Source organism: Bos grunniens, chromosome 19 (genome assembly GCF_055505025.1).
Source record: "Bos grunniens cultivar Pamir isolate PY7600 chromosome 19, Bosgru_T2T1.0, whole genome shotgun sequence".
NCBI lineage: Eukaryota > Metazoa > Chordata > Mammalia > Artiodactyla > Bovidae > Bos > Bos grunniens.
The window spans coordinates 5481753-5507125 of record NC_141183.1 but is presented as its reverse complement, the minus strand read 5'-3'; the positions used below and the strand labels follow the sequence as shown (position 1 = coordinate 5507125).

The 25373-nt window shown below is 60.1% G+C and overlaps 1 protein-coding gene across 3 annotated transcripts in view; it reads left to right on the top strand.

Annotated features, from left to right (window-relative positions):
* Window positions 1-25373, top strand: part of SDK2 (sidekick cell adhesion molecule 2) — a 265615-nt gene that overhangs the window by 221831 nt on the left and 18411 nt on the right. For 2 of the 3 annotated variants that reach the window (XM_086355960.1, XM_086355962.1), the window contains 12 exons: window positions 911-1105; window positions 2117-2318; window positions 3201-3304; window positions 3778-3848; window positions 5379-5514; window positions 7051-7107; window positions 8435-8536; window positions 8692-8807; window positions 15397-15583; window positions 18393-18530; window positions 21332-21493; window positions 24227-24352. In XM_086355960.1, the coding sequence (XP_086212086.1) occupies window positions 911-1105; window positions 2117-2318; window positions 3201-3304; window positions 3778-3848; window positions 5379-5514; window positions 7051-7107; window positions 8435-8536; window positions 8692-8807; window positions 15397-15583; window positions 18393-18530; window positions 21332-21493; window positions 24227-24352 (1596 nt within the window). The remainder of the gene's footprint in view (window positions 1-910; window positions 1106-2116; window positions 2319-3200; window positions 3305-3777; window positions 3849-5378; window positions 5515-7050; window positions 7108-8434; window positions 8537-8691; window positions 8808-15396; window positions 15584-18392; window positions 18531-21331; window positions 21494-24226; window positions 24353-25373) is intronic. The other variant, XM_086355961.1, reaches the window with a different exon arrangement.

Here is a 25373-nt window from a genome sequence, read left to right as displayed (position 1 = left end):
TATAAAAAGAATGCGCGTGTACACGTGTTACTGAGTCACCTTGCTACACGGCAGAAATCAACGCAACACTGTGGATCGACTAAACATTAACTTAAAAAAAAAAGGAACTGTAAGATTATCAGCTGGAGGGCACGGTCACGTTCAGGTCTCTTAAGGATCATTGATTAGCTCTGTGCCCCCACAGAGGGGCAGGAAGGGCCACTAATCAGCTCTGTGCCCCAAGAACCCCAGGGCCCCAGCTGACGGGCCATCTGGTAAACCTCGGCCATGGCTTCTAAGTGTGGCCAGGTCAGGCTGCCCTGACAGGCTCAGCCCGGAGGCTATCACAGGTGGGAAATGGGGCCCACAGCCCCAGCAGGGATGCTGTAGATGGGAAGCATCATTTCATACCCAAGGCTCCTCCCTTAACACACACACACACGCACACTCACAGATGCAGGAGGAGGTGCAGGGTTGAGAGCAGCAGCCGTGTGAACTTGAGCCCGTCTGCTCCCCTCCACGGCCTCAGCCCCTCACCTGTACTGTGGGGACTGGACCACCTATATCTGGTTCAGGGCTCTCAATCCCGGCACCTCCCGGTGAAAGTCACGCCTCTGAAGAGTGGAGGTGGGGAGGGCACGCGACTTGAACTCAGAAAGACCTGGGCTGGCTGGACTCCTGGCTTGGTCACTTCCTGTTAAGTGGTCTGGCCTCTCTGAGCCTCAGTGTCCTCCTTGGGGGGCTGGGCTGGGTGGGGGGTGGATCGCAGCTGTCCAAGGCCCCCCAGAGTCACACTCCCCAGGGGGCAGCTGAGGACGTGAGAGTGACCCAGGGTGGCTCAAGGGCAGACGCTGCGGTGGCCTTGGGCTTGGGGCCCTGGGGGCAGCCTGCCCCGCCTCCCAGCGCCGCCACCCCCCTTCCCGCCCCGCAGCGTACCAGATCACGCACCGGCTCAACGCCACCTCGGCCAACGCCGCCGCTGTGGAGGTGCTCGCGCCCAGCGCCCGCCAGTTCACAGCCACCAGCCTCAAGCCGGAGTCTGTCTACCTGTTCCGCATCACGGCCCAGACCCGCAAGGGCTGGGGAGAGGCTGCCGAGGCCTTGGTGGTGACCACTGAGAAGAGAGGTGACTGTCCCCTGGGGCCGGGGAGGGGGCGGGCGCTCACCCCCTTTCCTGGTGCCCCGCCAGGGGTGGGCCAGTGACAAGCTGTGAGTCTCTTGTCCTGGTCCCCAGTGAAGAATGGGCTCTCCCCTCTGTCCCCAAGGCCAGCACCAGCTCCAGTTGACTTCCAGAGCTGGGCGGGGCAGTCCCCTCCCTAGGACCGTGCTCTGAGCTGGTACTGGTTTTCCGAAGGGCGGGTTGGTGAGGTCAACTTCCCTCCTCACTCCCCGCCCCCTCGACAGAGGAATCCAGTTGGGTGCAAAATGGGGCTGCAGCCCGGAGCCCCGGCTGCCTTCACCCTGCGGCCCTGAGCTGGCTTCTCACCCCAGATCGGGTTCCCCAGAGGCAGGCCTGATCCCCGGGCCCCTGTGAACCTGACTTATCCGACAGTGTTCCCAGGAAAAAACCAGAAGGACAGTGGTTCTCAACTTGGCACCCCCCCCACCGGGGCCACCGGGCAAAGTCTGGAGGCCTTTGGGTTGTCACACATGGAGAGGAATGCGTCCTGGCACCTAGTGGGTGCGGGCACACAGCCCACAGCGTGCGGGACAGGCCCCGTCAATAGAGACTCATCCACCCAAAGCCGAAGCGCAGAGAACCCCCGCCACAGGGCGTGGGGACGCGAGAGGGGACCACGCACGGGCGGCGGACACGCCGAGTCCTGTGGAGGGAACGCGGGCTCAGCCACACTCCGTCAGGGCCAGCCTAGGTCCCATCGCAGCCCTGTGCAGACACGGGGCAAAGGAGCCGGTGTCCACACCTCTCACTGTGAGCCCTGGGGGGTGGGTGGGGTGAATTCCCAGACACCCGGGCCTCCCCTAGCCCAGGGACCACCGCTGACCAGGAGCCCCGATGCTGACTGTCGGGTCTGCTGTGTGTGGAAGTGGGCTGGGGAGGCGGGTGAGAACGCACATCTCTTACTCCCGCCGCGTGCTCACCCGCTCGCCCTCTGCTCCGTGCGCCCCCCCCCCCCAGACCGCCCACAGCCCCCCAGCAAGCCCGTGGTGCAGCAGGAGGACGTCAAGGCACGCAGCGTGCTGCTGTCCTGGGAGCCGGGCAGCGACGGGCTGTCCCCCGTGCGCTACTACACCGTCCAGACCCGCGAGCTGCCCAGCGGCCGGTGGGCGCTGCACTCGGCCTCCGTGAGCCACAACGCCTCCACCTTCCTCGTGGACCGGTGAGGCCCCGCGGCCTGGCCGCCAGCATCTCCACCCTGCCCCGACCAGCCGGGGACACGGCACCCTTGGAGGGGCTCCTGGGGGCCCAGAGCCCACCCCCACATGGCTTCCACAGCCCCCATCCCCTAGACCCCTCCCCATCCACGCACATCCCTTCCGGCTGTGTCCGAACCTCCCTCCCCACCCTCCCTGGAGCCTTGTTAGGGCTGCCTCTTAATTATCTATTTCTGGAGCCTAGAAGCCCCCCCTTCGAGAGAGGCTGGCCACTCTTCATTAGCTGGATCCCGCCAGCCAGCCGGCATCTCCCTCTCCATCTTTAATAGGGGAGTGGAGCTCCGCTCCGAAATCTTGCCTTCAATTTAATTCCTACTGGGATGTATTTTTAATATTCCAGTTGACGTGCCCGAGAGTTTTGAGCAGTACTCTTCTTCTCCCCACCCCCCGCCGCACCCCCAATAAATCAAAAAGGAAGCCGTTTGCCTGGAGAGGAAATGAGCCTTATAGAGATGAAGTGCTGGTTAACTCTTGAGACCCTCGGCCCCTCCTGAATTTACTAAGTGCAAGAGCAGGCTGGCAGTTCTTGGGGGCGGGGTCAGCTCCCAGTGGGGTTACTCTGCCTGCAGGCCTCTCCGAGGTAGAAAACATGTGGACGTTTCCACTTGGGGGCCTCTGGCTGGGACCAAGCCTGAGGCCACGCCCTGAGCCGGCCCAGTCTAGGGGGTCCCAGGTTGCACCGGCACAGCAGACCGTTCTTCTGAGCCCCCATGTTCCTGTCTGTGTAGTTGATCCGCACCCTCCGGGGCTGCCCTGGGGAGACGGCGAGCAGAGATGGGGGACCTAGAGGGACACCTCCCCGTTCATTTATTCCGATTCCTCTACAGGCTCAAGCCCTTCACATCCTACAAGTTCCGCGTGAAGGCAACCAACGACATCGGAGACAGCGAGTTCAGTGAGGAGTCAGAGCCCCTGACCACCCTGCAAGCCGGTCAGCGCCCTCTGCTTGGTCTCTCTCTCGGTCCCCTGGGCAGTTGCTGGGCGCTGGGCATTCTCTTTGTGGGGAGGGGGCCTCCAAAGATGGAGGGACTCTAGGCCTGCTGGATCCTTGGTCTGGCTCCCTGGGCAGACTCCCAAGGAGATTTGGGTCCGAGGGGCTTTCTCCAGGGCTCAGCACCCACAGCCAGCCTGGCGTCCTCACGTCTCCGAGCTCACGGCCAACCCCAGGAAGCCGCGTCGGCGTGGGGAGGCCCGTGGGGGGCAGAGAGAAGAGGCTCCAGGCCCTCGGCTCTGGGCTGGGGTCAGGGTCCCGGCCCCTGTCCCCATCCACATTGGCTCTTCTTGCGCAGGAGGTGGGGGGGCAGTGGGGGTGGATTGTGCCTGAAGCGGGATCAGCATCAGTGGAACCTGGTTCCCATGGCCTCCCAGGGGCCCCAGAGCTCAGCTGCCCACCTCTCCCCACAGCCCCCGACGAAGCGCCCACCATCGTGTCCGTGACACCCCACACCACCACCTCGGTGCTGATCCGATGGCAGGTACGGCCGGCAGGCGGGGAGGGGCCCGTGTCCCGTGCAGACTCGGTCACAGTCTGCGCTCAGACCAGCAATTCACCAGCCCTGGCGGGACCGGAACACGGTATCCACATGCATAGACACGCACGCTCACATGTACACGGACACACCCTTCACTCCCCTCCCCGTAATCACATCCTGCCACGTACCCTGTGTGGATGAGGACCCAGACTCGGGGAGGGGATGAGAAAGTCGCAGGTCACCCAGCTACTAGCTGGCCCTAGGTGCCCTGAGGTCAGCAGAATCCTCGGACAGAGACAGGCGTGGGGCATCCAGGGTCTCCATGAACCCAGCCCTGCTCTGGGTGAAGGGGTTCCCAACAGAGACCAGACACAGGTTTGTGTGCCCCACCTGTCCCCGGGCCAGGCTCTGACCTGTGAGCAGGAACCCACTGTCCAGGTACAAATGATCCCCCTTCCATCCCTGCCCACCCCCAGCCACTGCTCATGTGGGCACTGCCTCTCACATGGCCAGAGGAAGACCCAGGACACTTCTCAGAGAGCCAGCTGCCCCTGGGTACCTTCATGACCCTCCCCAATCCCCTGAAGTCCAGCCATGGGGCTCAGCAGGTCACCCCCAGAGGCCCGCAAACCAGGAACTGGTTTTCTCAGGATTAGAGGGGCAGGTGCCAACCTTTGCCCACCTGCAGTCCCCCTGAAGGGGAAGCCTTTGAGGAGGAGACAGGAGGGACCTTCCCCAACCCTCCCCCAGCCCCAAGCCCCCCTGAGGAGGACGGTCCCCAAAGACAAAATGACCTGGAGCAACCAGGAGCCAGTGGAGGCTGGAGCAGGGCGGGGCCGTCCTGATGGAGTGAGCCGCAGGGAGGTGCCAGATGCAGCCAGGGACGCAATTAAGGAGCTCATAAAAGGCTGAACTGTTGCAGCGGGTTTTTTAGAAGAGGTGTCATAAAAGGTAGTTTCCACGTTCTCCAGAAGCCTGTTCTCCAGCTCATCTGAGGACGGGAGCAGAAAGCAAAGGAGAAAACGATAAAGACACAGAGGTGCAGTGCAAGGCGACACACTCGCCCTGGGTCTGGCTGAACAGCAGGGCAAGGGCTCTCCCTAGTTCCTAATTCCTGGGAAACTCCAAGAGATCTCAGCCAGGGTGGTGATCATGTGAGGAAGTTTCTAGACAAGGGATGACACTTTAAGACTCGCTCTGCATCCAGAGTCGTGCTCAGGGCCCTCACGTTGCTGTGTGACCTTGGGCAAGTTCCTTTCCATCTCTGAGCCTGCTCTGTTCAGTGGGAATGGCGTGGTGCCCTGCCTCACAGAGAATGCTACCGGGGTGGAATAACCTCGCTGGAAATGCTCGGAAAATTCAAGCTGCTCATTGCCACTTTGATTCCTTTTCCTGGTCCAGACACAGCCCCTGCCCTGTCCCTGCGGGAGGCGTTGTGGGGGAGGGAGGGAAGGAAGGAGGGGCCGAGTGGAAGGGGCCATGCCGCCTCGGTCCAGCCCAGCGGGCTCCATCCTGCCACCCCCTGCCCTGCAGCCGCCGTCGGAGGACAAGATCAACGGAATCCTCCTGGGCTTCCGGATCCGCTACCGGGAGCTGCTCTACGACGGACTGAGGGGCTTCACGCTGCGCGGCATCAACAACCCAGGGGCCAAGTGGGCGGAGCTCACCTGTGAGTGACAGCGGAGGGAGTTGGGGTGGGCGGAGCCTGAACCTCCAGCTGGACCCCTGCCGCCCTCCCCTGTGCGCACCTCTCACCCCGTCAGGTTCAGTCACCAAGTGCATGCTTCCTTAGCATTTCACACGCCCCCGGACACTGGGGGGACACCAGGGAACAAGACAGACAGGGTCCTTGCACTCTCAGAGCTTGCAGGCTGGAGGAGGAGCCAGGTGCTGGAGAAGAAAACCCTGGTAGGGGTGTCTAAGACTGCTGGCATGACCGTTGTGAAGGGCATATTCCAGGAGAGCCTAAAGCCGGTGTCAGAAAAGAGGTCCCAGGGGATGCCCGTGGCGATGGCCCTGATGGATGATTCCAGGTCTTAAAGAAGCAGGGGTGGGGGGTCCTGGCATATGCAAAGGGCCTGGGGTGGGAAGGACTCAAAGCCAAGCCTGGTCGTGTCCCAAGGGCAGCAGTCTGGCCCCTTCTGGTTCCTCGGGGAGGTTACTGTTCTGCCCTGGGGTCCTCGGAGCCCAGCCTGCCTCTGCAACTGGAAGTAAGACGCGAGAAGCCGAGTAGAAACCCCAGAGAGTCATTCAAGCTAGGGAAGGACGTGCGGTGCTTTCGGTTAGGATGGTTACTTCGGGGACTTGAAGATGACGGCTGGTGATGGGCAGGGGGCCCAGGTAGAGGCGAATACGGTGACGTAGGGGAGAGCGGGAGGTTGGCCCCGAGGCAACAGGCTTGGGATGGAGTCCAGCCAGTCTGGGAAATGGCGTGCTGTGGTCCACCCCCCACTGATTCATGCTGGGGACGGGCAGGGGTCGCAGGAATCAGTCCCCAGATGGGTGGTAGGACCAGACCAGAGACAGGTGGGAGCGGAGGAGCAGCTTAAGATCCTCTTGATCCGTCTTGAGACGCTTCCTTCCATCCTTCTCTTAAACCCTCTGTGCCCTGTCTTCCAGAGGATATTAGTAGACAACAAGATGATTGAACGTGGAGCCAAGGAAAATTAATAGAAAAAAACTCAGAAGTAGCTGATCCAACAGCTTGCATTCTTCTTTTTTTTTCTATCTTTTGGCAGACATGTGCTGGTGGTTGTGTTTTTATAGGCCTGTGTATAATACAGTCATATTTCCTAGTAGTAAAATGGCTTCTGGTTCATATGAGGAAATTAACGACACCGCTCCATCACGGCAGGAACTCAGCCTTTAGACAAGGGCCCAGAGGGTCCCTCAGAACCGTCTCCATCTGAGGGTACTGGGCTCCCAGGGGCTCCTGGTGCCCTGTGACCTCCGGCGGGTGCACGCCAGGGTGGGGCAGCATCGTCCTGGGAGCTGTCTGCCCCCGCCCCACCCGCTCCCGCCCCGGCCCCTAACTCAGGAATCTGGAAGCCCCTTCCCTCTGCATGTGTCTTCCCATCCCGCCTCCTCATCGGGGTCTCTGTGGCACGGTGCGTGTGTGTACTAACCTCCTCTGTCTGCTGTCTCCCTCCGGCCCCCTCCGCACCCCACCCCCCGCCCCAACCACCCCCCTGACCCCACCCCATAGCCTTCTACTCCATGCGGAACCTGAGCCGGCCCAGCCTCACGCAGTACGAGCTGGACAGTAAGTCCCCTTGCACAGCAGCTCCCCAACGGGCCAGGCCTTCCACGGGGAGGGGAGAGGGGCCTCCGAGGACGCCTGCCAGCAGCCCAGGGCTGCGCCCACCTCAGGCTGCTTGAGGAAAGGCGCCTCCCTGCACACACGTGACTTTCCTGAAATGCACAGAAAAGCAGGGGCTCTCCCGGGAGGGTCTGCCCCAGCCCTCATCCATCAGGACAGAAGAGAAAGGAAAATGGCTTTGGTCTTATGATCTGGGGAGCCGGGGATGGTGACAGGGGATCCACGGTAGGACCCGGTGGTCCCGCTGGTTGGATGTGTGGGGGTTCACGCTGCTGCTGCCGCCCATCTCGTCCATCAAAGGCACTTGTCAGCTCAGCTGTTTTGCCCACTGAGTTCGACCCTGAAGTGAGCAGAGCCCCTTCTTCCCCCAGGGACCAGGACAAGTCCCTGGCCAGTGCCCCGGCCCCCCGCCCTCACTCTTTCCCTAACATCCCACAGGGTGTTTAGTTCTCCCGAAGACCCAGAGCCTTGAGCCAGGGGGCCTCCCATTAGGGGCCCATGTTAGACTGAGTTATTCATCTCCTTCCTTCCTCATGGGCGCAAGCCCAGGGCTGTCAGGGTAGTTAGAACGCCCACCTGGGGAGGGGGAGCAGAGAGGAGCCCCCCAGCAGGCACAGTGATGCCCCCCCAGGTGTCAGGCCCATTTTCCTGCAACTGCGCCCCTCTCAGCTTCTAAGTGTCTCCCCCCAAACACCCCAAAGTGAGTAGAAACAGAGGGTTTCTTAGCACCAAATTCACATCCAATAAGCCCCTCTCTCTAAGGCTGAGCCCCGCCCCCATGTTGAGAGTTGGTTTAGGGAGACTGGGGGGGAGCGGGGGGGATGGGGAGGAGCTGGGAACCTGGCAGCCCTGTGACCAGGGTACCAGGACAGGCCGGGAAGAAGCGGCCTGGTTTAGGGAGACTGGGGGGGAGCGGGGGGGTGGGACGAGCTGGGAACCTAGCAGCCCTGTGACCAGGGTACCAGGACAGGCCGGGAAGAAGCGGCCTGTGACCCGGCACGGCATTCACACCTGTTGTCCCAGCGTGAGTGTCAGTAGTGCCCCTTTCGATCCTAAAAGCCTCCAGGATGGTCGCATCCTATGCGGGGTCCCAGGGATGAGCCAAGGCGTCCCCCGCCACGGGGGCCGCCCCCCCAGCTGTTCCCTGTCCTTTCCTGGGCCTGCACTCCGGGGTCCAGGCTCGCAGGGGAGCGTCATCTCAGCCCCCCGCAGCCTCCGCCCTCCATGACGTGAGCTCTGTGTCTCTCCACTCTCTGACTGTCGCCCCCAGACCTGAACAAGCACCGGCGCTACGAGATCCGCATGAGCGTGTACAACGCCGTGGGTGAGGGGCCCTCCAGCCCCCCGCACGAGGTCTTTGTCGGGGAGGCAGGTGAGCACTGCTGCGCTTCCAGCCCCCTCCCTCCCCGGTCCTCCCCCGCCCCGAGAAGCCCAGCAGGAGGGGGTCTGGGATCTCGGGGCCCAGCCCGGCCCAGCGCCTCCTCCCTGGGGGCCCCCTGCACACTCGGTTCCCCTCTCGCCCCCCAGTGCCCACGGCAGCGCCCCGCAACGTGGCCGTCCATGGCCCCACGGCCACACAGCTGGACGTGACGTGGGAGCCGCCCCCATTGGAGAGCCAGAACGGGGACATCCAGGGCTACAAGGTAGGGGTGCTCGGGCAGGGAAGGGGGTCCAGGGGACACAGGGTCTGGCGGGGCTTGGGAGGGACCCAGGTGTGGTGAGGGGCAGAGGTCCTGGGTCTACACTCGCTCTCTTGGCTGTTTGCATCCAACCCACTGAAATACACGCAGCTGGAGCAAAACGCTACCCATCCTCCCGGCGTCCCTGGGGCAGGCGGCACTCAGATGCTAGAAACTCGGGCCACACCCCAGCTTGTACCATCCCCACAGCTTCTACAACCCTTGCCCAGCCCACCAGCTCCCGAAGCCAATGTGAGACCCCTTGAAGTGGTTATTTGGCCAACTCTAGTTACAGTATGGATGCTAACTGAATGGCCAGTTAGTGAAGAACCACGGACAAGGTCTTGGAAATCTCTGTTTAAAGTTATTTCTAGATTTTAGACAATGACGTGTGTTATGACAGGATTCTATTCGTCTCCGGTATTTGCTAAGCCCTTTAGAACTTCCCTGGTCGCTCAGATGGTAAAGAATCTACCTGCAAGGCAGGAGACCCAGTTCAATCCCTGGGTCGGGAAGATACCCTGGAGAAGGAAATGGCAACCCACTCCAGTATTCGTACCTGGAGAATCCCATGGACAGAGGACCCTGGCAGGGTAGAGTCCACGGGGTCACAAAGAGTTGGACATGACTAAGCAACTAATATTTCAGTGTTAGCTTAAGACTCCTAAAAGCCTGTTAAAACTGGTAGAGTATAATGATTGTACCCATTGCACAGATGAGGAAACTGAGTCCCAAGTTAGTGGCTCAATGAGGCTCACTTGGTGAGTCACCAAGTTAGTGGCTCACCAAAAAATCTGGCAGCAGAGCATCAAACTCCAGGTCTGCTGGCCCTCACCCTGTAGGGGGTGGGGAGGAAGCACTGGGCACACAGCCACTCGGATGTGCTTAGTCGCTCAGTTGTGTCCGACTCTTTGCGACCCCATGGACTATAGCCTGCCAGGCTCCTCTGTCCACATGGATTCTCCAGGCACGAATACTGGAGTGGGGAGCCTTGCCCTCCTCCAGGGATTTTCCCAGCCCAGGTCAGGTCTCCCTCATTGCAGGCAGATTCTTTACCGTCTGAACCACCAGCCTCTGGAGGAGGTGGCAACAGTAATGGCAATAACGATGTGCTGCTTGGCTGGACACTCAGCCTGTGGCCGTGTCTGAAGCCTGGCTCCCACGCCAGCGTCCGGCGCCGCTCTGATTCCTGGCAGTGGTTTGTTGCTCCAGAGGGCAGTCCAGTGTAGCGGCAAGGTGGCGAGGATGGGAGCCACCAGGAGCGTCTTGGTTCAGCCCTGGTCGCACAGGCAGAAACTTGAGTTTCCACAAAGGCAGGGGCCTTGCTGGGTCCCACGGCTCTTGGAGACCCCATATATAGGAGTCTGGCTCTGTGTGGGGTGAAGAAGGCGGGAGCGAAAAGGAGAGACGTCTCGCCAAGGATGCTCTGAAGATGGATGACGCTCCTGAGCAGCGCCAGCTGGGAGAACTAAATATTGCGCCCCTAGCATATGCCTCCCCAGGGACGACAAAGGAGCCTGGCGGGGCCTGCTCTAGCTTGGCAGACACCAGGCTAGGGAGATGTGAACACCTCCAGTTAATGCACGGTCCCCGGAAATGTGTGGGTGCCCGGGCGTGGTGCATCACACCGCAGAGGTCCACGTGCTCAGGGGAACATCACAACCAAGCAAGGACGCTGATGAGGGAAAGAGAATTGCCGCCTCCGAGACCTGCATTAGGACTTCCCTGGTGGTAAAGAATCTGCCTGCCAGTGCAAGAGACGTGGGCTTGATTCCTGCATTGGGGAGATCCCCTGAAGAAGGAAATGGCAACCCACTCCAGTACTCATGCCTGGAGAATTGCATGGACAGAGGAACCTGGTAGGCTGCAGTCCATGGGATCGCAAAGAGCCAGACACGACTGAGTGATTAAACAGCAACAACAAGCCCTGCATTAACGTCCATGCTCGTCGGCCTTAACGTCAACCATGAGCTCACACCACCAGCCAGTGGTCAGGCCAGGGTGAGCTGTGACGTGTGTGGGGGCAGGCAGGTCGGTGCAGCCGGCCTTTTCAGGAACGCGTGTTTATTGAGTAGTTATTTTGTGCCCGCTGCGTTCCCGATACTGAGATTAAATCAGAGACAGCGTGAGCTTAAACTGCAGGGGAGGAAAGCTAGTGACACACAAAGCAAGGAGCAGCTCCAGCTGGTGGTGAGTGAAGCAGGTTAAGGGGCACGTTTGGGACTTTAAACAGGGTCTTCGGGAGAAGACTTAATGAGAAGCTGCCACGTGAGCAAAGATGAAGGCAAGCCAGGTGTGAATCGTGTGGATCTGAGAGAAGAGTGTTCCGGAACAAGGGGACTGACGAGCAAAGGCCCTGGGTTCAGTGGGTGCTAGGCTCACACAACGCCCAGCAGAGAGACCCAGCATGACGGAGTGCATTACCTGGAGCCCTCTGAGCTTTGGCTGAATGAGATGACGGCCATGGGGGGCTTGGGGACAGAAGACGGACCTGGGTGACCTGGGTTTTTGAAGCTTGTACTGGCTGCTGCGTTGAAGGGAGTCTGCGTCGGGGCAAGTGCAAAACCATGAAGAGCTGGCGGCATCGCCAGGTGATGGGGGTTTAGACCAAGCAGTAGCTGTGAGAAGCGTTTGCTCTTGGTTCCACACGGAGGGCAGAGCCAGCAGAATTTGCTGATGAGCTGATCGTGGAATGTGACAGGAGGAAAAGCAGCAAGGATTTCCGAGCAGTTGGATACTGGAGCTTCCAGTTACAGAGCAGGAAAAAAGGAGGCAGTGAAGGTGGAGGGGGCCAGAGGAGGAGGCTCGAGACGCTTGTTGGATGTCCACGGGGAAACGCTGAAGGGAGCTGGACACACGGGTGCGGAGTCCAGAGGAGAAGTTCCAGGCTGGAGGTGTGAGTGGTGAACGCCTTCAGCACACAGATGGTACCGAAAGCCTGGAGATTAGACACGGTTAGATAGTGAACACCAGACGTCTGAAAACTGAGCCCCAGGACCAAAGCAAGTGATCGAATTCTCAAAACCCACGTGAAGACTGTGCTTTCAGGGGAGAGGAAGCAGATGCGCCAACCCTCCTGAGAGCTCAAGCAAGAAGAGACCTAGGAGGCAGTGATTCAGGGATGGGCAGACCACAGCCCATGGGCCTAATCCCGCCCACAACTTGTTTTTATAAATAAAGTTTTATTGGCACACAGCCACACCCATTTGTTTACAGATCACTTTTGGCTCCTTTCAAGTCACAAGGCAGAGTTGAATAACTTCCACAGAGACCGTGGGGCCTGCAAAGCCTGAAATATTTCTTACCTGGCCCTTTACAGGAGTTTCCAGAGCCCTGAATGATTACATTAAACAGGCCAAGTTCACGGGTGACTCTGATAACAAGTTCGGGGCAGGGGATGCCTGCTTGGAGTGGGTTCGAGAGAGAATGAGGAGAGGCAGCCAGTGGTGACATCCCTTTTGAGGAGTTTTGCTTTAGAGAAAAGTGACGAAATACAGTAGAGGCTGGAAAAAGACAGTCAACAGAGGCGGTTTTAAGATGGGAGGAATAACTCGTGTGTGTGCTGATAAAAACAGTTCTGGAAAGAGGAAGAATTTCGTGATTCGGGGACGAGAGGAAGCTGTGGTGGGTGATGCCCTGGAAGAGGTGACAGGGGCTGGGATTTAGGGCAGGAAGGTGGGGTCATCTCAGTAGGGAGCTGCAGGAGGGAGGCAGAAGGTAGGGACACAGCGGGGGAGGTGGTCCAGGTGGCGAAGGGAGCGTCTGGAGTCTCCCAGGATGGCTTCTGGTGCTCTCTGAAGGGCCCGCAGCTAGGAGCGGGAATGGGAAGGAGAGGCATGGAGCCGCGAGGTGCGATATTGCAGTAGGTGGACCAGACCAGTGTAGCACGGTTACCGGCCACTGGAGGCCATGCCCGTGAACTGAAAGTGTGGCTTTCCTCCAGCGACAGCCAGCGATGTGGCGTGTGGGCTTGGACCTGACTTAACTGAGGCTGAAGACGCCTGTGATGAAGCCAGAAGGGGCAGGGACCCGGTGGTCTGTGATGACCTTGAGGGTTGGGAAGGGGTCAGTGGCAGGGAGCTCCAAGAGGGAGGGGATGTACGTTCACATGTAGCTGACCCTCATGGTTGGACAGCAGAAACTAACACAGCGGTGTAGAGCAATTATACTCCAGTTGTAAAAAGCGGGCCTGGAATTGAGAATAAGAGATAGAAAGTAGTGACCATAATTCATTCCCGCGCCTGTTCCCGTCTACAGACAGTGTTTATCCATCAGCAAATAGTTATTGATCACCAACAGGTGTGCCAGGCATGATTCTGAGTGCTTAAGACACAAGGGAGCCAAAGATGTGGGCGCTCCCGGGAGCCATTTCCTTGCAGACACCTGGCCACCTCCGGCCTGCACAGCAACCGGGCCGTGTGCCACCTGCTGGGGTGCTCAAGGCTCAGGTCCCTGGGCTGTTTTGCACAAATGACATTGAATCATCATCTAACAGAAGTCTGCTGGATTCAGTATACGCGAGTCAGACCCACCTGCGGAGGGTGCCCATTTATGGATGTGAGGTGGCTTGGGTCCTGGACCCCCCCCCCCCGTGCCAAGAACGTGATGCCAGTGCTCTCCTGCATCTTCGCTTTTCTTGCTCTAAAACGCATTCCATCTTTCGAACGCCTCTTCCTGACCTCACGTTGGCTTCAGCCATTTTTCCGGTTGGCCCCTTTCTAGCATAAACCCTCCCCCAAAACGTCTGTCCCCCTTGCCTCTTCCCCGTCTCTCTTGAATCCACTCCAAGAGGGTTCATTTATTTTTTCCAAACAGTGAACCCATGAACGAGTGATTTAATGAGGAACTATCTCAACTCCCACACATCTACCCATGTCAGAAGACTGGAAAAAGAAAGAAAAAGGGAGGGGTTAGAAAAATAACAAGGATTTTGTAGCACTGAGGCATCCTAACTGCCAGTTCACACATGCCGGGCAGGGACAGTTTTATTAGCTTTTTCTCACTTTTATGAGCTTTCTCCAGGCAAACTGAGAAATTGAACCCAGAGCATGCAGAAACGCCTTTGGCCAGCAGGTGGTGCCAAATGCCCTCTAAAACCTGCGGCCTCGGGCTCCCTGCGTTCCCCGTGCTCTGGTCGCAGAGTTCTGAAACTAGGGAAGGATGCATGGCCTCACTCGCCACTAGCGAACCCTGCTGCTGCTGCTGCTGCTAAGTCGCTTCAGTCGTGTCCGACTCTGCGACCCCATAGACGGCAGCCCACCAGGCTCCCCCGTACCTGGGATTCTCAACTCCCGGTTAATACGAAGTAGAGCCCTTCCTCGGAATCCTCGGGATTGTTTCATAGACGGCTCTCTGTATCTGCCAATACAACCCACCGCCGACCCTGTTGACTGATCTGTTGAAAGCAAATCCTTGTAGAAGTGGACCCAGGCACTTCAGATCCATGTAATTGTAAGCGCTGGGGAACTGCTGTGCTCCTGGACTAAAACTGCCTGCGGCCTCGTGTGTCTTCCTTCTTTCCTCTCCATCACGCTGGTCCTAGGAAGTGGGTGTCCTTGACCTCGGCTATACAGAGGCTATACAGAAGCTATGCAGCTTCCCTGCAGCTTAGGGAAGTCACCTGCCCGAGTCAGCGGTACCCTGGGGTCAGCCCAGGCGTGCCCACTTCTACCGTGGGCTGTGCAAACTGCCGTGTGCCAGCAGCTCACCCAGGCCCTGCAGCCCTGGACAGCTCCCAGGTGGTGCCGATGGGCTGGCCCTTGAACCCACCTCTTCGCTGGGGTGGAGTCTACCTGCCCTGCACTCTGGATCCTCAGAACAGAATTGGTTTATACCTACAGTGACTATTCTGAGGGCTTATGTGCCTGCCATCAACAGACTCGGGCTCTGTGCCCTCATGGGGTTTACGGTCTAGCAGGGACTGAAGGATTGGCTGTGAAAACGAAGGTTCTGGAAGGGTTTGTAAAAGTGAGTGAAGTCACTCAGTCGTGTCTGACTCTTTGCAACCCCATGGACTGTAGCCCACCAGGCTCCTCTGTCCATGGGATTCTCCAGGCAAGAATACTGGAGTGGGTTGCCATTTCCTTCTCCAGGGGATCTTCCCAACCCAGGGATCGAACCCAGGTCTCCCGCATTGCAGGCAGATGTTTTACCTCTGAGCCACCAGGGTTTGTAAAGCAGCTCTTAAATACTCCTATATCCTAGGCTTCCCAGGGTTCTTCCTAGGCAGAACCCGCCTGCCAATGCAGGAGACATGGGTTCCATCCCTGGATCAGGAAGATCCCCTGGAGGAGGGAATGGCAACCCACTCCAGTATTCTTGCCTGGAGAATCCCATGGACAGAGGAGCCTGGCAGGGTACAGTCCATGGGGTCGCAAAGAGTCAGACACGACTGAGCGACTGAACAAGAACAGTACTATTTCCTGGGTGACTCACCTGCCGTCCAGGCCTGGGGATAGTTCGAGCGGAGGTGTGTCTGCGACCCTGGGATCAGGCAGGGGCAGGGGGAAGCTGGGTCATGGCCTCCCTCACTCTGCCACCTCTGTGCCCACAGATCTATTTCTGGGAGGCCCAGCGGCGTAACCTCACCGAGCGGGTGAAGACGCTTTTCCTGGCCGAGAACAGCGTCAAGCTCAAGAACCTGACAGGCTACACGGCCTACATGGTCAGCGTGGCAGCCTTCAACGCCGCGGGGGACGGGCCTCGGAGCACCCCCACCCGGGGCCAGACCCAGCAAGCAGGTGGGGGAGAGGCTGGAGGGGCAGATGGGGAGGCGAGGGGGCCCACCTGGCACCCGGGCTCACGGGCGGGAGGAGGCAGCTGAGCGATGGGAGCTGGGTCCCCAGGACCCAGGGTATGCCCTCCAGAGTGGCAGAGCATGGCCGCCTAGAGGGGCCTGGACGTGAGTGCTCAGAAGAGACGCGCTGGGACTTCCTTGATGGTCCAGTGGCCATAACTCCACGCTCCCAATGCAGGGGGCCTGAGTTCGATCCCTGGTCAGGGAACTAGATCCCACGTGCCGCAACTAAAGGTTCTGCACGCCCCCAAAAAGATCAAAGACCCTGAGTGGCACAGCCAAGACCCAGCATAGCCGAATAAATAAACACATTATTTAAAAAAAAAGAATAAGAGAGGCGCTATCCCCAGGAAGCCTTGGCCAGGCCCCCCGCATCTAGCCCTTCCTCCCCTTATCTTCCCACGGAAGCCCTCCTTGCCGACAGCCAGTCCGCGCCCAGCCAGCCCCCTTCTGCTCCCTGCCTTGCTCCCACCCGACTTGCTTTTATCTCCCCAGCTCTGATCATGCCACTGTTCACTTACTGAGCGCCTTCCCTGGGCCTGCGCTGTGCTAGATGCGGGGGACACAACAGCGAAGGAACCTGATGAGGTCCCCTCCTCCTAGCAGGGGAGTCGGCTGGTTACAAGCATCTAGAGGAATTAACCTCGGGTGGCAGGCGGTGTGAGCGGTCTCAGGGCAGAGGCAAGGGGTGGACAGATGGCTTTGGAGAGGTTGGCCCGTAGAGGCCCGGCTGAGCAGCTGACATCCGGGCTGAGATTTCAGTGGGAAGACAAGGCCGGTCACGGGAAGTCCTGGAGGCGGGGGGTGTTCCGAGTCCAGGGACCAGCAGGTGCCGAGGCCTGGAGGCTGGAGGGGCCAAGAGGCCAGAGCGCAGGCCGGGAGGCTTGAGAGACCGGGAGTGAGAGTCAGAGGGTAGAGGGCCTGGGGGCCTCGGAAGAAAGTCCGGCATTAATTCTAAGCATGATGGGCAGCCATTGGTGGGGATAAGCAGCTGGGCCACAGGATCTGGCTTATGTTTTTGAAAGATGGCTCTGGCTGCTGAATAGAGGACAGGCTCATGGGGGCAGGGAGGTCCTTTAGGAGGCTGCAGGGGAGCGCAGGGGAGGAGCGGGCGGGGTGCGAGCCCTGCAGCCCACACATGCAGGGCACCCCTCTAGACGGCATCACTGCCACTTGAGCCGCTGTTCCCAGGTGGCGCTAGGGGTAAAGGACCCTCCTGCCAATGCAGGAGATGTAAGAGATGTGGGTTCCACCCCTGCATCGGGAAGATCCCCTGGAGGAGGGCGTGGCAACCTGCTCCAGTATTCTTGCCTGGAGAACCCCTTGGACAGAGGAGCCTGGCAGGCTACAGTCCACGGGGTCACAAAGAGTCGGACACGACTGAAGTGACTTAGCACGAACACACACTCATGCGCCTTCTCAGGCAGTAGTATGCACTTGATCTTGTCGGAACCCCCGGATGGGCCCGTTTCACGATGAGCACAGGTGACCCGGGAAGTGAGGCTTCTCCCCCACGGTCCCCTGCTGGTCGGTGCAGGGTGGGGGCGGGGTGGGGAGGAGAGGCTGGAGCCCCGGATGTCTGAGCTAGTCCTGGGCTGTCTTCACCGCTTCAGTCCCCTCCTTTGCCTGCCGTGGAGTTTCCTCCCCGTGGATTTGAATACAAGCCTTTGGGCCTAACCTCGCCTCTTTATCAAGCTGCTGCTTCCCCTTCTGTCCATCATCTTTCTCTTAAAGAGACAGCGAGACCCCAAGGAGTCTGTTCCCAAGTATTGTCCTCCTCGGGTTCCGGCTCTGGCTCCAGGGATACTCCTTCCTCCGCCAGGCTCCCGGGGGTCTGTCTGCCTGGCCGCACCACACCCTGTCAGTGTCATTGGCTGGATGCGGACCCCCGGGAGCCTGAATGCTTCCGTCACCGAAACGGAGTGTTCTGCCTCACATCCCTCGTGCAGAGCGGAGGCAGGAAGGGCCTGTAGACCTGACCTCCCCCCTTCACAGACGGCTCACTGACGCTGCCTCCCGGGCCGAGCGGAAGCCGGCAGGATCAGCCCCGGCTCTGTGGGGAGGTGGCGCTGGACAATAATAGCCTGGCTGTACCCCGTACCCCCGCCCCCCGGAGCCAGCTCGGGATGCTGCAGGCTGGACGCTTCCCTCGCTTCCTCTCTGTCCTCCCCCTCAGGCCTCTCCCCTCCTATGGTTTCAGGGTCGGGTTCTCAGGCCAAGAAAATATCTTCCAGAGAGTTGACAGGTCCTGGTTCCACTGCTTCAGCCAGCATGGTGTCTCTTGGCCATAATCCCTGGGGCCCCAGGACAAGAGAGAGGCCATGTCCATGGCAGGGCTGGTTGTTTAATGCCCACCTGATGCTCTGAGGCCCAGGCACCCCCCCTGCCCCCAGGGAAGGCAGAACGTGATCTGGCACCACCCCCCCCTCCCCCGCCTCCACCGCAGCGACCCCAGGGGTCCTGCTCTCAGGGCCAATTATCAGGAGGAAGCCTGAGTTCTCCAACTTTCTGAAAACAAAATCCTGTTTTCTCCTAGTACTTGGACGCTGACATTGAGAAGAATGCTAAGGATGTCAGCAGGGAGGGGAGGGGCCCAGTGCCCTCTAGCGACCCCTCCCGCCCTCTCTTGCATGAAATCCCGCTTTCTTGTTTGTCCAGGGATCCACGCGCCCCTGCTGGTTCCTCGGAACCAGACCCAGGGCTCTGAACTTCCAGAAGGGAGGAAACAAAGCCCCTCTGCTCTCTCCCTCCAGCCCCCAGCGCTCCCAGCTCCGTCAGGTTCAGCGAGCTGACCACCACCTCCGTGAACGTGTCCTGGGGGGCCCCGGAGTTCCCCAACGGCGTCCTGGAGGGCTACCGGCTGGTGTACGAGCCCTGCACCCCCGTGGATGGTGAGTGCAGCCCCCTTCCAGCAGGGCTCCCCAAACCTGCCCTCTGCATGGTTCCCCTCCATCGTCACTATGCAGAGTCCAAGCGATGACCCTCTCCCACAGTTTATACAGTCCCAGTATAAACTGGAGACAGGCAGGGCAGGGATGGGGCAGGGCCAAGGTCAAACAGCAGCAAGTGGAGAGCAAACTGGAGCAGCAGCCCCGGTCTCCTGAGTTCTAGGAGAGAATTGTTAAGTATGTTCTCCCCGTCAGCGGATAGAAATGGGGAAGAAGGAAAAACACCTGGGCAAAATACGGCATCCCGAGATGGATCATGGAGACGGACCAGGGGCCTTCCCTGGGGTCCAGCAGTTAAGAGTGCTCCCAGTGCGGGGACCATGGGATCCGTCCCTGGTCGGGGAACTAGATCCCACACACTGAAACTAAGAGGCCACTGGCAGCAACTGAGATTCTGCATGCCACAACGAAGAACTGTCAGTTCAGTTCAGTCTGACTGAACTGCGACCCCATGGACTGCAGCACGCCAGGCCTCCCTGTCCATCACCAACTCCCGGAGCTTGCTCAAACTCATGTCCATCAAGTTGGTGATGCCATCCAACCATCTCATCCTCTGTCATCCCCTTCTCCTCCCGCCTTCAATCTTTCCCAGCATCAGGGTCTTTTCAAATGAATCACAGCCCACAGCCCAATAAATAAATATATTTTTTAAAGAATAAAAATTAAACAACAACAAAAAAAAGGCTAAAAATAAAGATGGACCATCCCCCAAGGTTCCATCCTACGTGTGATCCCTCAGCCTTAGGGACTCACCTGACCCTGAGTTAGTTCTTCTCTGCCTTTCGTGGGGTCAGGAACCCCTCTGAGACTCTGATCAAAGCCTTGGGGCCTCTCCCTGGGCAGATGCAGAGGCCTGGGGGGGTCACTGCACCCCGCTGCTCTCTGGGAGCCTCGGCTCCAGCCCCTGGCTCTGCAGGTTGCCCCCTGCTGCCCTGAGCCCTGGTCCTGTGAGCAATGCTCAGAGCTCTCCCCACAACCCCTGCCCTACACCTCCCTCCAGGCCCTGGACAGGACCCTGCCCACCTCCCAGGCCCCCCAGGGGCTGCCCCACCACAGCTGAAATCACTGCTGCAGAGTCAGAAAGGCAGGAAGGAGACTGTGCCCCGGGAGGCCTGTGCCCAGTTCCAGGGCCCAGTGAGGCCTTGGGGGTGTGGCCGGCCACCCCTCCCAGACCGCAGAGCCCGACCAGAACAAGGCTGAGCCCTGGGAGCTGAGCCCTTCTGGATCAGCCCAGGGAACACTGGCCCTCAGTCTTCCCACCCCCCACCTGCATGTCAGCAGCTCCCCAGGGCCTGGAGGGCCCCAGGAGGAGGAGTGGTTAGGTGTGGGACCCAGGAAAGGAGCCATTCCTCCCACGGAAGGAAGGAGAAGACAGAGGTCTTGGGGGCTAGACACGGGCCAGACGGGCTCTCGGGGCTGTGTCTAGGGGGGTCCACACCCGGAGAAGTGTGGACCCTTCGCCTGCTTGTCGCTCAGCCCAGTGGCGTCTGGACCACGTGGCGCCTCCGAGGCCTTCCAGACTCCCATCTGCCCTTGACAGCCCACTGACGGGAACTGCCTGGGCTAGTGAGACGGTGCCCAGCTGGGCCAGCAGTGAGCCTGCACCCTGCTCTCGCCTCAGCCCCAGACTCTGGTCGGCAGCAAACAGGCCTCGCTAAGATGCAGGGAACAAGGACGCAGCACCCCTACCTCCCTGTAGGGAAAGCCAAGACCCAGGCCGGTGAGGAGTTTGCTCCGGCAAGTCGAGGGGCGTGTACCCAGGACTGCATGTCCCAGGTCTCAGGGCACATCCACCCCGTGACCCCACAGGCTCGTGACCCCTTCGGGAAGCCCCCTGGAGCACCCACCGATCTGTCCATCAGGACTTCATCCCGCCCCCCAGCCAGGTGCTCGGTTATTTTCTTCCACCCTGTAGCACCTGCCTAAGATGCTGTCGATACCCTCATTCGTTAGCACAGACTGAAGCCAGGGCAGGAGACGTGCCCGGAGAACCCGGGGCCAGCCCTGCACTCTGAGGCCAGCCTGCTGGCTGCGAAGTCTGTCTCCTGGGGTGACCAGCTCCTCGGTGGGTGTGGGAGATGAAACCAGGTCCTGGAGAGGCTGACACTCAGGAGGACTTTGACATGGGAGGCGCAGAGCACAAACTCTCACCTCCTGGAGACCGTCCCAGCCTCCCCTCTAGTAGCTAAGATTCGGGGAGCCGTAGCGTCCTCACTTTGGCCCTGAAGAGCCTGGTGGGTGTGGCTGATGGAGGGCCGCGTGAGCCCCCAGCTCTCGCTGGCACTGTGGAGGGAGGGAGCCGGGCCGGATCTGAGGTTGTCCTGGGCTGTGGGTACAGCCACACATGTGTCCCCTCCAGCTCCAGATGGCGGTGTCTTTACAGAAGCACTTCCTGAAAGATGGTCCTTGGAATGTGATTTCTAAGGGATGGGATGTGGGGGAACCAATGTGTGAGGTACGATGGTTAAATTAAACGAGATAGTTGATTTTTCCCTCCAGATGCTAAAGGACACTATAGTTTTTCACTCCGCAGACCAGCAGGCAACATAAATGTATATATTCTTGAGGACAGGCTACAGGACTCTGTTCTGAGAACGGTCTTGGAAACACTCCATGTGGTCAAGGGTGCCGGTCCCAGCCTGACTCCAGGGGGTGCAGCCCCTGGCCAGCGCTGACCATTCCCTCCCCGACGGCCTCCCCCACCAGGGCCTGTGGCCCTCACAGGCCTCATGCTTCCTCCCCAGGGGTCAGTAAGATCGTGACGGTGGACGTGAAGGGCAGCAGCCCCCTGTGGCTGAAGGTGAAGGACCTGGCGGAGGGGATGACCTACAGGTTCCGCATCAGAGCCAAGACCTTCACCTACGGGCCTGAGATTGAAGCCAACGTCACCACGGGCCCTGGAGAAGGTAAGGGAGCCTTGGGTGGGCCTGGGGGCAGCTGTCCCCACACGCGGCCCCCCAGGTCAGAAAGGGGCATCCAGAGCGTGCCTGGGGGTGCAGAGTTGAGTAAGACGGGGTCTCTGGTGGAGCTTTCAGGCCCACGAGGACTTCAAGGCAGCACCATGGGGCGGGCCTGGGGGGAAGGATGGGGGAGGACAAGGGGGCACTTAAAGGGGGGACATCCCTGATGGTCCAGCAGCTAAGACCCCTCGCTCCCAGTGCAGCGGGTTCCATCCCTGTCAGGGAACTAGATCTCAGAGGCCCCCACCTGAGGGTCCATATGCTGCAGCTAAGATCAAAATCCTGCCTGCCACAACGAAGACCCAGTGAAGCCATATAAATTAATTAACAATAATTTTTTAAATTTAAAAATGAAATAAACAAAGTCGGCAATTCCAGAACACCTCATGGGGTGCGGCATTTAGATGGATGCGTGGGAAGAGAGACCAGCATTCCACAGGATTCTGATGGCAGCTGAGGCGGTGGGTGGTGGGGTGGGGGGGTGGCCAGCTGTGAGGGAGGGCCAGCCGGGCTGCAGGGGTCACCTGTGTCATCAGAGCGTGTCTCAAGGAGACACTGATGTCAGAACCCCTGGGGTTCTCGTGATAACGCTGATTCCTGGGGCCCAAGTTAGGCAGCATCCCTGAGCATCCCTGGGATGTGCATTTGAACGAAAGAGCCCAAGTGGCTCTCTGGTACCTGCTGTGACAGCCAGGGCTCTGGGGGTCTGCAGGCGTGGGACCGGGTCCAGGGAGGCCTGCCGGCCGCATGCCCCCTAGACAGGGGACAGAGGGGCAGCGTTAGGGGGCAGGCCAGGCCCTGTGCACTGGGCCCGGGGTGACGGGGAGCACTGGGGACCAGGAAGGAAAGAGTAGCTTAGTTTGGACTTTGTGACCCTCCCTGGAGTCGTCCTCAGGCTGGGGGAACTCTTCTTCTTGAGGCTGAGGCTTAGCCCCCCAGGGCCTCTTTCATGCAGGATGTCCTCTCCTGATGTAGATGTTGCCTCGAAGACTCTCTGCATTTCTGTCCCCCTGCCCCCACCGAGAATGTACACAGCCCCACCAGCCTCCCCCTGAAGCCCCTCCTCCCCGTCCTCCTTGCCCACCTCCCTGAGCTGGGAGGTGCTGACCCGGCCGGGTGGCCTCTGCTGCCCAGTGGGAGCAGGTTCCAGGCGGCCGCCCTTCACTTTCTTACTGGGTGCTTTCTCCCCACCTCTGGTTCTGAAGAAGGGCAGGCTGGCTCCCAAGGCTCCCAGGGTTGGAACACAGCCTGCAGGGCCGCAGCAGGCAGCTTGCCAGGGAGCTGCCTCCCCCTGCCCTCCACCTGCCCCCAGGCCCTCCCCGGGCAGGCGGGCGCCTCTCACCTGAGCCGCTTCCCAGGGAAACAAAAGCAGGAAGGGAGCTGGCAGGAGACCAGGAGGACAGAGCAGGGGCGGGGGGCCTGGAGAGGCCTGCCTGGAGAACACGGTGTTCTAACCTGAGCCCAGAAGTGTCGGGGTTTGGGGGAGCGGGGAGGAAGTGCGGAGGAGTGGGGAGGGGCTCTGAGAAAGCTCCGCACTGCGCCCGCTGGAGGAGGGGTCAGTGGACGTGCGGCCTGGCACCCTCTTCCCTCCAGGCCAGCTCCACGGGCAGGCTGGAAGCTTCTAGTCTGGAGACAGCTCCACTCCGCCCTAGGTTCTGCCCTGGAGAGAATGAGAGCCCAGGGTGCTGGGAGCCCCGCCCCACCGCTCACACCCGCCTGGGCAGCATCCCACACCCGCCAGCCCTCCACCTTTGCCCTGGGCTGTGGGCAGGATGCTGGTGCGGGAAGGGAGGAAGGAAGGAAGGAAGGCAGGCAGGCAGGCTCTGAGGCCCTCCGAGGCCGTGGGCAGGGCTGGGCCGTGGGCCACCAGGCTCAGGAGGTGAGCCCCTCGCCTGCCTGCCGTCTGGCCGGTCACCTCCCTCAGGGCCTGGAGGCGCTTCAGTCTGAAGTTGGGCTCTCGGCTCCTTCCCCCAAGGCGTCCACAGGGGCCCCGGGCCAGCCTGCCGCCCACACCCTGCTGCCTGGTACTGTCCCGTCCCGCAGGCATGGAGGAAGCACCTGCTGTGTCCAGGCTCCCAGGAGGCGGGGCTCCAGGCACATGGGGATCAGCAGGCCGGGGCCCTGGGGGCCCTGGGAGCCAGCACGGCAGGGCCTCCGGACAGGAAGGGGCTCAGGACGCTCTGTGGACACAGCAGGCTCGCTCAGTCCTCTGCCTACAGACCAAGCTCCTCCCTCCTGCTCTGGGCCCTGGGGTTGGCCCCCCCAGTGGCCCCTGAGGCACCTGTCACCCCAGAGAGCCCGTCCCAGGGGCAGGGCTGGGTCCTTCCTCCCTCCTCGTGGTGGCAGGGGCCCCGGATCCTCCTGCGGCCTCGGCCTCCTCTCTGGCCTCGCCCTTAGAGGGAGTGCAGCTGGGGGCCTTTGTGGCATCTCCCTACATCCTCTCCTGGAAGGCAGGGGCTGTGGGTGACCTGGCGGAGAGTAAGTCGTGTCCTTCAGGCCTGGCCGGGACACGCTCCTCGGGGGCATGGCACGTGGAGGGGTTCCGGACACCCTGGCCGGGGTTTTGTACTCGGGTCCTCGCGCTGGAGCTCAGGGAGATGGGTGGGGCACATGGCCCCGCTCTGGGGCATCCCCTTGCTCACCGTGTGTGCGTGTGTGTGTGTGTGTGTGTGTGTACAGGTGCCCCCGGCCCGCCTGGAGTGCCCATCATTGTGCGGTACAGCTCGGCCATTGCTATTCACTGGTCCAGTGGAGACCCAGGCAAAGGGCCCATCACCCGCTACGTCCTCGAGGCTCGGCCTTCAGGTACGTTCACCCGGGCTGAGGCGGCTGGGGGTCATCGCATGACAGGGTGCTTGTGCTCTGCCAGGGGGAAGCGAGGAGGGCCCCTGTGGCGAGTGGGACACGGGACTCGCACCCTAGTTAAGGCTCACCCTGGAGGCCCTGGAGAACAGGGTTTATCGCCGGGTGAGGACCAGCTCGAGTCGGGGGGGTCATCCAAGAAGCCAGAGGAACAAAGGTTTGGGCCCCTGTTGGCTAAACGCCCACTGCCTCCACGTGACCCCACTGACCAAAGCCCACCAGGAGGCTGGCCGTCCCCTGGAGAACCAGCGCCCCTTTGAGTGCCGTCTCTGCATCCCGGCTCTCGCCACAGTTCCTATCACGTCCCGGGCTCTCCTCTCAAGCCTGAAATCGAATCACGAGAACCTCTGAAGGCATCAGGAGCGGCTGGATAAGTCGCTGATGGGTCACAGCGACACCCGCGGCGGCCTCTTGGGCTCCTCTTCCCCCCAGGAGCTCCCGCCCCCGGCCAGCTCCCTCCGTTGCTGGGTTTCCAATTCATCAGAGGTGCTGGAGTTAGTACAGGCTGGAGGCTTGTTCTCGATGTTCCATGGATGTGTGACTAGGTAACCCAAGTTGAGAAAGAAAGGAAAAAAGAAGACTGTGTTGCTCCCGCACAAGCAGCAAATACTAATTGGGAAGCTGGCATCTTAGGAGCTAATACTCCTAATGGGGCCATTGGCACATCCCAGCGACATGGTTAGTACTGCAGGGTGGCTGAGCGCTAATCATCTCGATAGCAAATAATTCACTCCAGAAGTTCCAGGAAGCCGCCAGCACCCAGTCATTGCCTCAATCTTGGGCTAATAATTGCAGTCGCAAATATCATGTAAACAGCTATTATGTCCAGCAGCTCAGATCCAACGTGTAGCCGGAACATACAGGCAGCCTTGGCTTCCTCCCCACTCCAGATGGTCCCTCTCTGGCCCTCCAGGCTGCTGACTTGGCCGGGAGACCACCTCCTGCTTCTCCCATCCAGGGCCTG